Here is a 15,376-nt window from a genome sequence, read left to right as displayed (position 1 = left end):
GAGTTTCCTCAAATGAAATGGTAAAATTCTCACAAAGTGACACTCGCAGCATCTCTGGAGATTAAGTATTTGTGCTCATGCCGTCATATAGTGAGACGCAAAAATCACCGCATATGTCACGTGTGCTTCAGTATTTGTGTAGTAAACAAATGCAAGCGGCAAGTGGAACATGCAAGATTCATATTTAAAACATACTTTTTTTTTTGCATTTTAATATTCACAGACACTAGTTCATATCGTGATTCAAATTAAGTGGCAGACCTAATTTTGATTTATTCGTCCGAAAATTGACAAATTCCATAGCATTCCGCACTATAGAGTAAATTGTTTTTATAAAGGACCCCATCCATGATTTCACAGAAAACATATGTAACCACACTAAAGAACATTTCGCTTTGCCTTGTTTTGTTTGAACGAGTTGCAGGGCTGAGCATATACGCACAGATGCATTTTTAGGTACCGAAATTTGGCACTGATTGTTTTAACGTAAATCGGTACTCTGTATTACCAACGTAATTAATTCGGTACCCTTGAAAGTACCGAGTTCAGTACCCAACCCTACTTTCAGGGGTCACCAGCAGCCAGAGTGGGGACTTAAAATGCTTATACATTGGCATCAGGCTTTTTAACAGCATGCTAAACATTATGTTAGCTTGTTGAGGGCTCTTTAGCATTATGCTGTTGAAAGCTCACAGTCGCCCCACGCTGAGTCTTGAAGTGCCGTTTCCAGCTTTGCTTCTTGAGCGGGTATCAAAAGGCAGACCCATATTCCCTCAATGTTATGTTCCTGTTATGGCCTTGTTGTGGAAGAGAACGTGCCCAGCGGGGCATGCAGTGGCTACCATGAATCCACTGAATGGAAACTAATGAAATCGCTCATTGCTTTCTCATGTCCTCATGCAAAACAGAGATGCATCTCGGATCTCATTATTCTGCAGCTGTAAGTGAACATAGTTCAGCAGAGCTTTTGAACACGGACGTTTTCAGCTGGAAATGCAAAGCGCTCTTGGGAGAAAGTCTGTGTGTGCACTGTAATTAGATTAGTGTTTATGGAATGCTTAATTTTAGATTATGTCGATTATAATCTGATGCTTTTGCTGGGACAACAATGTTAAAAGGCTCAGATCAGCTTCACACACACACACATTCACAGGCTTGTGTGTATGACTCACAGCATATGGTTAACAGTCAAGAGCTTATTTAGACCAAATATAATGGTTGCATGTCTAAAGAAAATGCATGAAACAATCAAAAGTGTACATAAATGCAAAAAGATGTAAATAAGATATCATAGGAAATTATATGTAAAATATGTTAATGTTATTGGTGGATTTGAAAAATGTATAAATCCTGCTGATTTAGTTTGTAAGACTTCAGGTTATGAATGTTGTATAATAATTTGTGAGGTAAGAGTTTTATGTATGAGTTTAGCTACTGATTTCTCCCACAGTTATTTAACTGCAATGTTTTGACACTGTTATGCATTATGAATATTAAATTATTTTACCATTTTAGAGGTAGTGAAGTGTACCTTTAACCAGGCAGAACACAAATCTAAGCACTAGTTATGGGGATTTTTGAAGTCTATGAATTTTATATAAAAGTATAAATAAAAATAACCTATTTTTTTTAGTTTTTTTATTGTATGTTTCTTTTTTTTTCTTTTTTTTGAAGAATCCTTATTAATATTAATATTTACAATTATCAAATTGGTTAAATTTTTTGTATGAGATAGGCTATAAGTTTTAATGTAAGTTTTATAATCATTATTTAATTCTGTTATTAAGATATAATATGATTGATAAAAAATTTAAAAAAATGATACAGTTATTGAACTGGTGTTAAAAAATAAATCATGTACACACAGAATGTTTAGAGGAGTTTTAGGCATCTCTATTTTCTAGCAAAATACCTAGCAAAACCGTGTGTGTGTGTGTGTGTGTGTGTGTGTGTGTATATATATATATATATATATATATATATATATATATATATATATATATATATATATATATATATATATATATATATATATATATATATATTCCCCACATTGAAAATCTTTTACTCGTATATATTTTTTTATTTTGGAGTTTAGCTTTTTTTTTTTTTTTTTTGTTCTATGTTATTAATGCTTAAGTTTTAATAACCCTCAGACAAACCAGGATACACACAATCTCACACATGGCCGGGGAGCGTAAACTCACTCGCTAACCCTTTTGTTTCAGCACACATTTAGATTCGCTGGAATCTTAAAGGGAAATTATCAGGCAGGAAGTGGGTCAGTAATGTTGAGAAATTGGCCTAAATTGCATTTCCTAGCCAGCACATTAAGAGTATGGAGCAGCTGCTTTCAATGGAGGCTCTGAAAGGCCTGACGTCTGAGCGTGCCAAACATACGTGTGATCTGCTATTCAAGGATGCAAATCATTCAGACTCTACAGGTTGATTCTCATGAGAAGCAGTACAGATTTAGGGATGTCGTGCCAAACTTTTGGTCTGTTATCCTAATCTGAACCGTATGAGGACAGTAGATCAACTGCGCTAAGTGCTAAATAGGGATTGTTATCCAAAAAAAAAAAATCTGGGTACAATTATTTTAGGCCACAAAAAGAATGGTTTTGCTGCTTTTTAAAGAAAAATTCATGGTGATTATGGGCAATATTGTTTCTCTTCTTATTAATGCAGATATTATTAATTATTCTTATTAAAATCTAAGTAGGGTCATGCAACATTAAAATCACCCTGCTAGGATTTATTTAATTTAATTTTTTTTTTAATTTTAGTTATTGCAGTTTGGTAATGTCCAATTTTTTGCATTACAGTAATAAGAATTACAAATGTGCTTAACTGGCATTAAATGTGATGCCACAATATAGAGTATTTTTATAGGCTTTTTTTCCATTCATATCTTGAAATATGAACTGGGAAAGTTCTTGACCGGTTTTATGATATTCACCCAACAAACGAAAAACTAAACCGTTTCAATTTGCTTGCATCTGGAAGCATTTGTGTACCTTTGCTCTTCCATTCAGTTTTTGGAAGTTTATGCTGATTTATAGATCAGTGAAATGCATAATCACTTAACCTCCATGTTAGAGAGAAAGAAGCAGAAACGGAGAGAGCGCGTTAGGGTTGTGCATGTGTGTTCTGTCTGTGCCAGATGCCATGGGGCCGAGCGCAGGTCATGGACAGTCTCATAATCAGGCCTCTGTGCACTGCTTGGAAGCGTGTTTGGGGAATTTATGCTGGTCTGAGGAATCTGTATGTGTGAGTGTGAACAGGCTGTGTCTGGGGTGCGTGTGCGGTGTCAGGTCAGTGGAGAGAAGATATGAACATCTGTCCCACAGCTTTTGCCTGCTGCTAGTTAAATGACACAAGCGTGCAGTCGTTACACATTAGCACATGTGTACAGCTCAGAGTTGCACTTGCTTCTTTCAGTCAGCTCTTTTGTTATCATACACAGCATAGTCTCTGCTCAGAATGCATACACCCCCAAAAAATGTTCATGGGTCATTTTAATCCTTATTGCATACAAAGATCAGAATGGCATTTTGTCATACTTTTTCTATTACTGCAGGATGCATACTGTGAGAGTGTGCGAAATGCTGCTCAATTTCCTGAGATCTGTAAAGGTTGTTATAAATTTGACACAGAACCTACCTAAAAGTTACCAGACTGCTACAAGGATCAGTTTTGAGGAAGGACTAGTCACTGGATTTGCCAAAATATGCAAGGGACATGATATCGGATATCATATTCAAAAGTCTTCTTCAATCAGTTAGTGGCAAGATGATGTGATTCTAGAGCATATCTAGTCTTTTGGCTTTTCTCCTTAATGTTCATCATGTCATATTTAACTGTCCTTACTTTCAGCGTGGGCCACAAGTTTGACTACGCGAAACTACACTTGATATAAAGCTGAATATACCTTTCCTGTTCAGTTACTCCTTCACAATGACAGAATTTTGAAGGGTATTTTATTCCACCCCTTTAATTCAAAGTCAGCCCTGATCAGCAGTGCACACTTCTCTTCCACTTTCCGTTGATATTTTCCAGTGCCTCCATGCAGTGAACACCTGCTCTCGCTCCATGATTGTCTCATGCAGACGTAATAAAACCAGACAATAGAGATGCCGTTTTAGTGCCAGACGAGAGGATGGAGTGAAAGAGGAGTAGAGACAGAGAGAGAGTCCAGGGGTGATTAAAGGTGAAAGCGTAGACTGATATATTGCTGTGCCTTACAGCCGTGCCACGGGGTACAGGCCCTAAACAACAGGACCACAGCACATACTAGATAGTGTTGGTAAATGTGAGCGTGCATTCTGGGTATAAATTCATTAACCATAAGTATATACCATTTTAAGACATCATATGAGAGCCTATATGGAGAAATAAACTTATAATAATTAATTTGTCATGCCACAGTCAACCGGTAAAGATAAAAACCCTAAAATCTTAAGTAAAGGAAAAATTGATGAACATGCCTTCATGTTCATTTTCGTCGAATGAACATTAGCATCTATCTAAGACCTATGACCTCTGGTGTTGCTCTACCAGTTGAGCTACAGAAACGTCACATCTTAATCAAATGGCAGGATAGAAGGCCTACATAAAGACATTAAGTCCTACTAAAGGACTTTAGATTGAGGGTCAATAGGATTGCTCAGTCGTGAAGCTTTATAAATAACACCATTATATAAAGCTGCACGACTGCTCATGATGGCCATGCTAATATGACATGTATTTTTAGATAAGCCTCAGATGCTTTGGGAATCTGTGATGTTCTCCTGTCTAATGCTGTTAATGCCGGAGAGAGTGCCTGAATTCTGGCTCGCTTTAGCGCGAGCACCATTAAGACCCAATTAGAGAGCCTCCATTGGCTGTTTGGAGGAAACAAAGGGCAAACGGCTGAGCCGCTGCTTTTCCACTGTCACCAATCAAAACAGGAGGCTGGCAGCCTGCCATCCCTCCACTCATCTCTCGCTCGCTCTCTTTCTCTTAGGCCGTGCGTCCAAAGATTTTGGCAGCCTCTCTTTATCTTCATTTATGTGTTCCACCATCTACAAACACATTTAAGGACAAGCGCACACATACACACGCATCAGCACAAACACATTTAAAGGACAATCACACACATGCACACACATAAAACAAACACACACGCACATGGTTGCCCACCTTGCTACATACGAGTACACAAATAAGGATACATGCTGAACACAAATGAGCAGCAGTTTGAGGAAGAAGGGTTTTAGTGCATTTTTTCAGATACTGGGACAAACTTTTTCTTTTTCTTTGTTATAATATAATCAAATTGTATAAGTTAATATACTTATTTAGGTTTTATTTTTATGAGTTTTATATTTTTATACATATATTTATTTATAATAAATATACATTTATATAAAACAGGCAATTGAATGTTACAGTATTCCTATTGCAAATGCATCTTTTAAATGTATTATAAATAGAAGCGTAATTTTTTAAATGCATTTTTAAACTGATATAAAGTTCAAAAACATTTTTACGATATTAATGTATATTAATAAAATACAATATTATTTAATATTATGCTATTTATAGAAATACCATTTCTAAATCTATTTAAATGTAGTTCATTATAAACTTTACATTATTATTAATTCATTATAAAACTATTATAATTATAAATGCATAGTGTATATATATATTTATGTGTATTTAAGTGGCTAAATCTACTCTATTTTGATGCATGCTATTATTTATAAATATAATTACAAACTGTAAATTATTATAAAGTAGAAAACAACTATTATATATAAAATTTGAACTCTTTATATAATTTTTCGTATATGAGGACTCTATATAATATAATAATTATTTACAGAATGATGAACTGATAAATATGCACAAATAACTGAAACCATTTTTTGAAACCATAGTTAAAAAACTTTCAATTCGGTTATAAAATGCAGCTGTCACTCTTGTTTAAAACTGAACTACAAGTGAATATAATTGTATTTAGCTCTCAAAAAAAAAAAAAAAAAAAAAACAGGACTGAGAACTTTGAGTCTCTCCTTTTGTATGATCTTCCAAAGTACCTGGTCTATCAGGTGTCTGTCTCTCTGGATCAGGCCTGAGGCATTTCTAAAACATGCTGCCAGATTAACCCTTTGAGACGAGTCTGTCTATCACATCCCCCTCTGTCAAGCCCTGCCTCCCTCATCGATCCCTAAGGCTAAGGACGGAGAGAGCAGGACAGGAAAGAGACGGACTGATAGAGGAGAAACTTGGATCGTGTCTGCTGTGAGATCGATTAGATGGTGTATTGATAAGACAAAAGGATTACAGCTGCTCTTTAACTTTAAGGTGTGTGTGTGTGAGTGTGTGAGAGGTGAGGTGAGGTGAGTTAGCATCACATTCCTGTTTCCCACTGGTCATGAACTTGGGTTGTGACAAGTGGGTCACGAACTTGAAATCGGGACACTGAGGTTTGTGCTTAGTCATCATAAAAAAAAAAAATGTTTTTATTAGATAATACATTTACACAACAGCCTCCTTGTCTTAAACCTTCCATGCTGTTGAGGGCTATTTTTAGACTAGACAGATTTGCTGCAACTTAAAGGGATAGTTCACCCAAAACTGAACATTCTGTTGTTATTTACTCATCCTCATGTTGTTCCAAACATCTATGACTCAATTTCTTCCGTGGAAGTTGGATTTGTTTAGGTGAAAATCCTGGGTAATGGAATCCATGTATTTAAAGTAAAATTAGGGCTAATGCTGTTAGGCTCCGAAATGACAACAAGGTTCCATAAAATAGCATAGCTTGAAGTTTTTTGACTCGTGTGCTATATTCCAAGTCTTCTGAAGTCATTGATGAGGACAGGCTGAAATTTAAGTTGTTAGTTACTGTAGCTGGGTACTTTAGCTCTCCTTATCATATTCATAAGAGAAGTAATGTCTGCTGTGTGAATAAATTGGATAAATGAGAATTAGATCTTTACAGTGAATCAGTAGCTCTTGTTCAAAAATCTTACACAAATCAGACTGATCCAGTTATTGAGTTCAATCCACTGACAAGTCAACCTCTCACTAGAGGGTAGTTTTATTAGTCAGTAGCAATTATTTATCTCTGTTCTTCATAAAAACTATCGTATGACTTCACCAGCCTTGGAATAATGCATAAACACATGTATAATACCTTTATGGTGTTTTTGAGGCAAGGATAATCTTTAAATAAAAATAATGTTTTATTTCCAGAAGAGTAACAAAATCATACAGGTTTAGAACAGCATGAGGGCGAGTAAATTGTGTTAGAATTTTCATTTTGTGTGTTTTTAGTTTTGAATGTCCCTTTAAATTCCTCAATTTTTAAATAATGCCATTTGAATTGAGTCATTTTACTGTTGTTTGTTAGCGTGCAGAGGAAAATGTGCAAATGTGCTGTGATTTATCATGTAGGGTCAGTTTGCTTTGCAGTGGGAACAGCACAGATGGGTTCATTTAAGTTTTTGAGGTTCATACTCTCCGACTGGATTCTGAAGCATCGCCTTCCTGTCCAACCTGTCGGAGGCATTTCAGCCCCCTTCCATCTCAGCTGTCATGTTATCCTCCTCACGTTCTATGGATATTGAAGATGACAGTTTCAGTCCAGCCCAAGGAACTGCGGTTGCAGTAAAACTTGTTAACATGTCCGTGTCTCTTAACGCCCTTCTCTGAAACCAGAGATTTGTGGGAAAGATGAGATTTCTTCTTGGGCCAGGAAACCCATCTCCTCCCTTCCCTTCTCACCTAAAACATTATTCACTGAACATTTTCCTCCATCTTGCACCAGTCCACCTTGCGGCCTTGTTTAGTCATCGCTTCCTCTCTTTTTTTCCCTAGATTGAGGCTGTAATTTGAGTAAAGTAAGGGAAAAAGAAGAAAACTGCATTTATTGTAGAACCTCTGATTTATACGCATCGTTGCCGGTCGTGGTCACTGGCTATGGGTGTCTGCCCTGTGCCTTGTTTGTGGCTTCTATGGTTCCCAAAGGGGATACTGAATAAGAGGTATATATTTCAGCAGTGTAAGTGATTTATTGGTTGACTGTTTAAATATGCTTATTTAATTATATACCCTTATACCAATGTAGCATTTCCTCATGCATGAATGTAGCAAACGGGGATGGATGGATATATGTTAGATAGATGGTAGATGGAAAGATAGAAAAATAGATGGAAAGATTGATGGACAGAATGATAGATGAATGGAGAGAATGGTGGTTATAGATGGATAGCTGTTAAGTAGGATCACCTGTGTTAAATTAATTCAGTAAATTCCCCTTCCTGCCACTCCAGTTTAAATTTCTGTAATATTCCGATTCTTTAGTTCTGAATTTTTCACAACCCTGGCTCACCGGGGGCATTGCCGTTATCCAGGCTGGATTCATCCACTCGGTACACTCCATTAGGCATAGTTTGTCTCTACGACCTTGTCTTTGCCAGCACTTTTTGAGCTTTGCTAACGCAAGTGGTATTTCCAGCATCATTGGTTGGCTTGCATTAACCGCCATTACCAGCGTCATTAACTCTACCAACATAATGTTTCCTCATCTAACTGAGAATAACACCTAGCGGCAATAACTGCAGACAGAGAGCGACTAATGTTTGCTCTCTGGTGATTAGTCCTGTTGCACCTGGGTGACTGTAATTACAGTAGGTGCATGATGGGTCAATGTAACCCAGACAGTCGCTAACCTTAGGGATGCACTTGGTCCGTTTGTCCAGTCCCCTTCTGTTTGTTCTATTCCCAGTGCTAATCCAAATATCTCCCAGGGTTTTAGAAAAGGACATGCTCTCTTGTGTTGTAGGGTACAGCGCTGGTCCGCTACAGTGTTTGCGAGCCTGAATATCCTTCCCGCTGCCTGGAACGGGTCATCCTTGGCAGCAGATGTACCCCTCACTGGGTGAAGAATGAGGGGCACTGTTGGGCAGCAATGCGGGGCAGTTGGGGTCATGGCCACTTTTGTTTCTGCTAATGAGCCCAGTCTGTCGGCCAGAGCGGGAGGACGTCTTTTGGGACACTTTGTGCATTGTGCGGTTGTCTTTGTGTAGAACGATTACGGCTCATGTGTGCATTAGGCATTGAATTGTGAGGCATTGTGTGACATTTGGTGTTGGGAGTAAAAAGCCGAGAATGATTTTCCCTCAGGTCCTCTATATTTTCCTACCGTTCTTTGAGCGGCACAAGCACAGGGACTTATCTTGCGATATATCTGTGCAAGTGTGGGCTTCTGGCTGATTCATTAGCACAGAAATACAGTATATGGGCTTTAATGACCCAAAGGAATATTGAGCAATGGATTGGTATTGCAGAAGATTAAGGTGAGTGAAAATGCCATATCGGTCTCCCTCGCCTCAACTCCCACTTAGTAACTACTCGAATAACTCCTGCCCTTTTTATCTCTCTCCACAGCCTCTGCAGATAGATGACAACTTTTGTGGCCAGGACTTCAACCAGCCTCTAGGGGGCACCACTACGATTGAAGGGTTTCCTTTATTCTTGGACAAAGACGATGGGATGACGTCAGTGGCGGCATATGATTATCGCGGGCACACTGTAGCCTTTACTGGCACCCGTGGCGGCAGAATGAAAAAGGTGGGTCACTTTCTTAATTTTTGTTTGTGGTGAAGCGATAGCATGTGTTCATTTGAGGTTGGATGTGGAAGATTGTAAAGGTTTTGGGATGGTGTCTGTCGGAAAGAAGAAATGTCATGGTTGAAAATATTTTTTTATTATTATGATTTAATTGGAAAATTCAAATTAGTCTAAAAAAACTATTTTGAGTGTGTATATATATATATATATATATATATATATATATAGTGTTCCTGTAGCTCAATTGGTAGAGCATTGTGCTATCAAGCGCAAGGTTGGGGAACACGTGAATGCATTGTAAGTCGCTTTGGATAAGCGTCTGCTAAATGCATACATTTTTATATATATATATATATATATTGAGAGAGAGAGAGAGTATATAGAGGCTGCTCTTCTTTTGTTGGTATGTTACCCTAGTTAAAAATATACCTCTGTTTGGACACTACCATGATTTAGATAACATTTTTATTCTTTGAAGTATTTCACAGTGCTATATAAATTTCTTTGTATATGATATGTGTGGAAATCATACCATGGTGTTACTTTCTGATACCATCAGTGAATCTTGGTACTACCACAGTACCGTTTTAAAATGATTTGCATTCGAATACTAATAGTGAAACACGTTTGTTCTCAAGAATTTGAAAACGAGCCATATGCCCACACACTTCTACACAAATGTGCTTGTGCTGAAGTATGCAGAAATCCTGTCTCAGTCCTTGTACATGACCCCGGCGTGATGTCTAAACCGCTGACTGAATATAGGCTGTGGTGGAAAGAGATGGATGGAGAGAATGATATCCCATCATCGGAATCACATTTCTCCTCTGTCTTTCTCTTCCTGTAGTGGACCCCGAGCCGGACAGCGCTGCCTGTGTCATTAGACAGAAATCAATGGCCTGTGTGCAAATACAGTGTATGTGTCTAAGATCCTAATAAGTTGAAAGTTAGAAAGGTGTATGTACATACGTTAATGGTATGCATCAGTCAACTTAGCACCAATCATGTGCGTTTCTCTCACTAGTTCAAGTCTCTTTTACTGTTTGACCATCTCAGCCAATCTAGTTCTTTGCAAAGCCACAGACAAATATGTCTGAGCTCTCAAGGGGGGAGCTGTACGAGACGGGCCAGCTCTTGATCTTGGGTGTGCTTTGGTGCCGGCGGTGCTGTTTTATTGCTATTCATTTAGTGCTAAAGTGTGGGTCTGGCCCTAATGAAATGTAAAGCTGTAGTCTATTGACGTGGGCTCATTGTAATTCCTCTAGTCTTCCCGTTGCTACGAGGCCTTATTGATTTATCTGTATGAATATATAATCAGGGGCCTAAATCTTAGTGGTTGCAGACAGCTGTACGAATGTGTGTGTGTGCGCAAGTTAATTTTTGAGAAGCAAAGACCATTGAATGGCTGTGTGTTTTCAAGATTTTCCTCTTGCTTTCTCAATCATTATTTTTGATTCATTAAGTATCATATATGTATGCTGTATTCTCAAAAAATAAATAACACACCTTGTGATAACAACGGTGTAAATGGGAATCTGTCTGTTGCTTTATCTATCGGTCATTATGTCTAACATTGGTTCTATCTATCAGACTTTCTGGCTGTTTTATATTTTGTTGGTTGGTTTCGGTATTGTTCTATCTATCGTTTGTTTATCGTTCATTCGATCTGACATTCGTTCATTCAGTCTATTGTTAATTTGTGTCATTCATTCTATCTTTTTCTATGGTTTGTTCAATCTGTCATTTGTTTATTTGTTTGTTCAAACTTTTGTTTCTTTGATCTGTCTCTCATTCTATCTTCCTGTCGGTCTATCTATCTTTCTATCTATCATTTGTTCATTCAATCTGTTCTTCATTTGTTTGATCTATCTTTTGGGGGATAGATTGTTTTGTTGACTATTGATTGTTTTATCTATTGTTCTGTCCATCATATGTCTCTTCAGAAGGTTGGAAACACCATCGTATGGAAACATTTGTGTTTTATGTAAAATGTTTGTTTTTAAATAAATGTATGATTTTGTTCCCATAAGCTGAATTAAATTATAGGCCAAGGAGTTCTTGTTGAGTTCTTGTTGAGTGTGTTTGGAAAATGGTTGACTATTTTTTAATGCATATAGATTATGTAGAGTGAGTTTCTGAAGGCAGTGAGATTTTTACATGTTTGTATATTTTTATGAGGTGTATTGTGTGACACTGCTAAAAAATGTGGCTACTGTGGGTCTGGTGCACAGGAGGTCCATGTCTGTGCACCAGATCCATTAACCTTCTACATTGCAAATAAATCACTTGCATATGCTACTAAATCTTCACTTTGGGCGAGGCGACTAAATAATATATAATATTAGCCAATGGCTAATCAATTTTCAGATTTTACTCGACAGTGTGTGAGTTGGAAGTAGGGATATGCTGGTGTAAAATTTTCCTGTTGCGATTTAATTACTAATGCTTTTATCACGGTATACAGCATTATCACAGTATTGGCATTTTGTTTTAAAAAAGTGGTCATAATACAATATCACAGGTTAAATAACTTTTTTTCCCCCTCATAATCAAATAACTGAACATTTAAATGCAATAAAGCAATACAGAAAAATATCTATAAAGTTAAGTTTTACACAGTTTAAAGTGCAAAAGAACTGTAAAGACCATTCGGTATTACTTTACAATAAGACCTCATTAGTTAACCATTAACATTCACAATGAACAATAGCTACATTTGCTACAGAAGCAAAATCTTGTATTAATCTTTGTTAAAAAATACAAGTCTTAGTTCATGTTAGCTCATTAAATATTACAATTGCAACTTTAGATTTTAACAACGTGAATATTGGAATACCTAAGATGAATGAATGTTGATGAGTTCCATGTACCTGTATGGATTGGTAATGCTAACATGCTAAGTAGCAGATGGTCAATTCACAAAGTCTTTCTGGTTGTGGCGACTTGCCAGTTAAGGTTATTGTGAATAACTAGTCAGTCGTGTTCATGTAATGTCCACCCACCCGCTTCTGCAGGTCTGATTCTATGGAAGATCTCCCTTGGAGACGTTAAATGCTGGTAGCTACAGGTCACTTATCATTTAGCGCGTTTGCATGGCTAATTAGCATGTTAGCGCAGCCACACGTGTACCCCCTCCACTTCCGAAATGTCATTTTAATTAAGAAGCATGATCTGATTTGAGCTAATTTGCCGAGCGAATGATAATTACAGATAACATTTGGAAGCAATGAGCAAGAAAGAAAGCTTGTGGGGTGGTTGGGGGGTGCGTTGTCGCAGCAGGAAGTGATTTCTCCTTGTGGAAATCTTGCCTGATTGAGAACATGATTGGTGGCAGTGATTAAAGTTCGAGCTGCAAAGAACGTCCTCAGAAGTTTGTTGCATGGTCAGTCGCTCCAAGCGGCATTATGAAGCATCACGCCTGTGAGGGACAAACCAGAGGAAGACAGACTGTAGCATGTCGTAATTGTGATTTTTCTTCTGTGGTGACTTTTCTTAGCATCTAACATTCTCATTGTCAAGGTGAAGCTGTATCTGTGCCAGTGCAGAATTGCTGTTCATTTTATTTCCTTTCTCACACACAGACACAATAAATATCACATCCAGCTCCTCTCTTAAAATGGGCACTGTGCCCGTGTTTCTGTCTCAATCGTTATCAATTCAGTGTTCTTGTTCAGGCACAAGTAAAAAAAAAAAAAAAAAAAAAAAATACTCTGTCTGTTTCTGCCTCAATCTCCTGGCTGAATCCTAAATCTTCCCAAATCTTAAATTTATCATAGTGTAATATTGATATTTTTTATGTTTCTATATTACTTTTTTAAATTAATAATTTAATAATATTTAATATTTGATTAATTTAATTTAATGTAACATGTCTAATAATTAAAAAAATATATTTAATATAAGTTATGTAACACTATATTGGTAAAATAATAGACCTCTTTTTTTTTTTTTAAGAGTGTTACCTATATTTATACACCTATACAGCATAAGATGACATAACATAACATATCATAACATAACATTTTTCACACACAAAACCAGATTTTTTGTTTTGAGACTTTTATTTATTTAGTCATTTATTTTCTGGTGTTCTTCTTAAAATTACGTTTCTCAGATGTGGAAGTTTAAAAACATGTCTTTCTTTTTACGTTTCAGTACTGAAAGAAAAGTTTTCACTCTCTGTTTGGTCCAAATTCTGAGCTTAGAGGCCTCCCTTTGGATAGCACACCAATTATGCATAACCTTTACTCCAGTGTGAACTCGTGACGTGCTTTTTGTCACAGTTCATTAAACAAGCCACCTTAGAAGGTAGCTGCATATCTAGAGAGAAGGTAGCAAGGGAGCTTGCTAGGCATTTGTACCCTTGCTCTACATGGCCATTTAAGCACTGGCAGAGGGGTTTGATTGAAAGAGCCCCTGGCCATAAGGCTCACTGGACATCTGTGAGGAAAGCACACTTTTAACCAGGTGCTTTGCAGGGTTTTTTTCCCCTGAAGTCCTGACTTTGCTTGGAAGTTCCCTTGAGTAGCATTTAACCCACGAGTCTGGTGGGGAAAATCTGGCTGTAAAATAAGCCTATAATGCATGGCGATTGTACATAAGCCTGTTCGGGCTGTTACGGAACAAAACAGCTGCCAATAAGCTATCGTCACACTAACGAAGGGCGCTGTGTTAGCATAAAAGTTTAAATACCCTCCAAACAGCTTGTGTTTATGTGCTTTGAGTCTTTGTAAACTGAATGACGGTGATGTCTGGTTTTCTATCATTTTCTACCCCATTTGTTTAATGCTGTGATGAGATGGCCTGTGTTCCTTTGACAGCTGTGGATATTGAGCATGCATAAATGTCTCCATCCCGCAGCAATGGACACTGTCGAGTGGAACAGTGGGTCACGGATGTGTGCCGACTGCTTGCGCTCTTTAGCAGAGCTATGGACTCTGTGTGTGTGTGTGTGTGTGTATGTCTCTGATACTTACCAGATGCCAACGGAGGATGTGACCAGCTACATTCCTGGGATGCTGTTTGCCAGCTTTCACCACAGCTGTGTCCAGCACAACTGTGCACAACCTCACCTGATGCCAGGAAAGGACAGCTGCCTGCCCAACGGCATCTGCAGCCGGGCCTGACGTCATGGCGTTGTCTGACAACTGCGGACACGCCTCCATTCTCCACCCACATCAAAGGGCTGAAGCAGCTGCTTGCTTCCCTTCCTTTCATTGGTGCCATCTGTCCATTCATCACAACAGACATGGCACTCTCTGTGGTCAGTTACACACATTAATACTGAACTCTTGATCTCTGCAGTTTTCCCTTATGCGCATACACCATTTGTAAAGGCCGTACACCACGAGTGTTCCTCCAGAACATGTGCAGAGGATCCGTCAATAAGGTTTGTACTTACAGTATGTGGACACATTTAAAGATTTTTAAAACTAGTAACACTTTAATTGAATAAATAATTATTAGTGGTGTCAATGCAGACTCTGTGTGTTTAGTCCAGCAAGTTCTTGAAGCCCAGATCACAGAATGACTGGATGAAGCTCTGTTTGTGAGGAGGTCTTGGTGTTCTGGCTGCCAAAGTCTTTGTCTCCAGGGCAGCTCTCCCTTGGGCTCTGTTGTTGTGGAAACTGAGTGTGTCATGCATCTCATCTGCATATGTGGGGTGCCTGCCATCTCTTTCGTCTCTCTCTCTCTCTGTTTATGGAAGCACCTCACGCAAGTGTCCTGCCAGCCCTCCAGAATTCTAATGCGC

General features: G+C 38.0%; 1 protein-coding gene across 5 annotated transcripts in view; it reads left to right on the top strand.

Moving 5' to 3' along the window:
• LOC113065553 (plexin-A1-like) overlaps positions 1–15,376 on the top strand; it is a 202,874-nt gene that overhangs the window by 30,161 nt on the left and 157,337 nt on the right. For all 5 annotated transcript variants that reach the window (XM_026236885.1, XM_026236888.1, XM_026236887.1 and 2 more), the window contains one exon: positions 9,442–9,624. In XM_026236885.1, the coding sequence (XP_026092670.1) occupies positions 9,442–9,624 (183 nt within the window). The remainder of the gene's footprint in view (positions 1–9,441; positions 9,625–15,376) is intronic.

Source organism: Carassius auratus, chromosome 48, assembly GCF_003368295.1.
Source record: "Carassius auratus strain Wakin chromosome 48, ASM336829v1, whole genome shotgun sequence".
NCBI lineage: Eukaryota > Metazoa > Chordata > Actinopteri > Cypriniformes > Cyprinidae > Carassius > Carassius auratus.
Note: the sequence above shows the minus strand (reverse complement) of the source record. Positions and strands in the feature narration are given on the sequence as shown.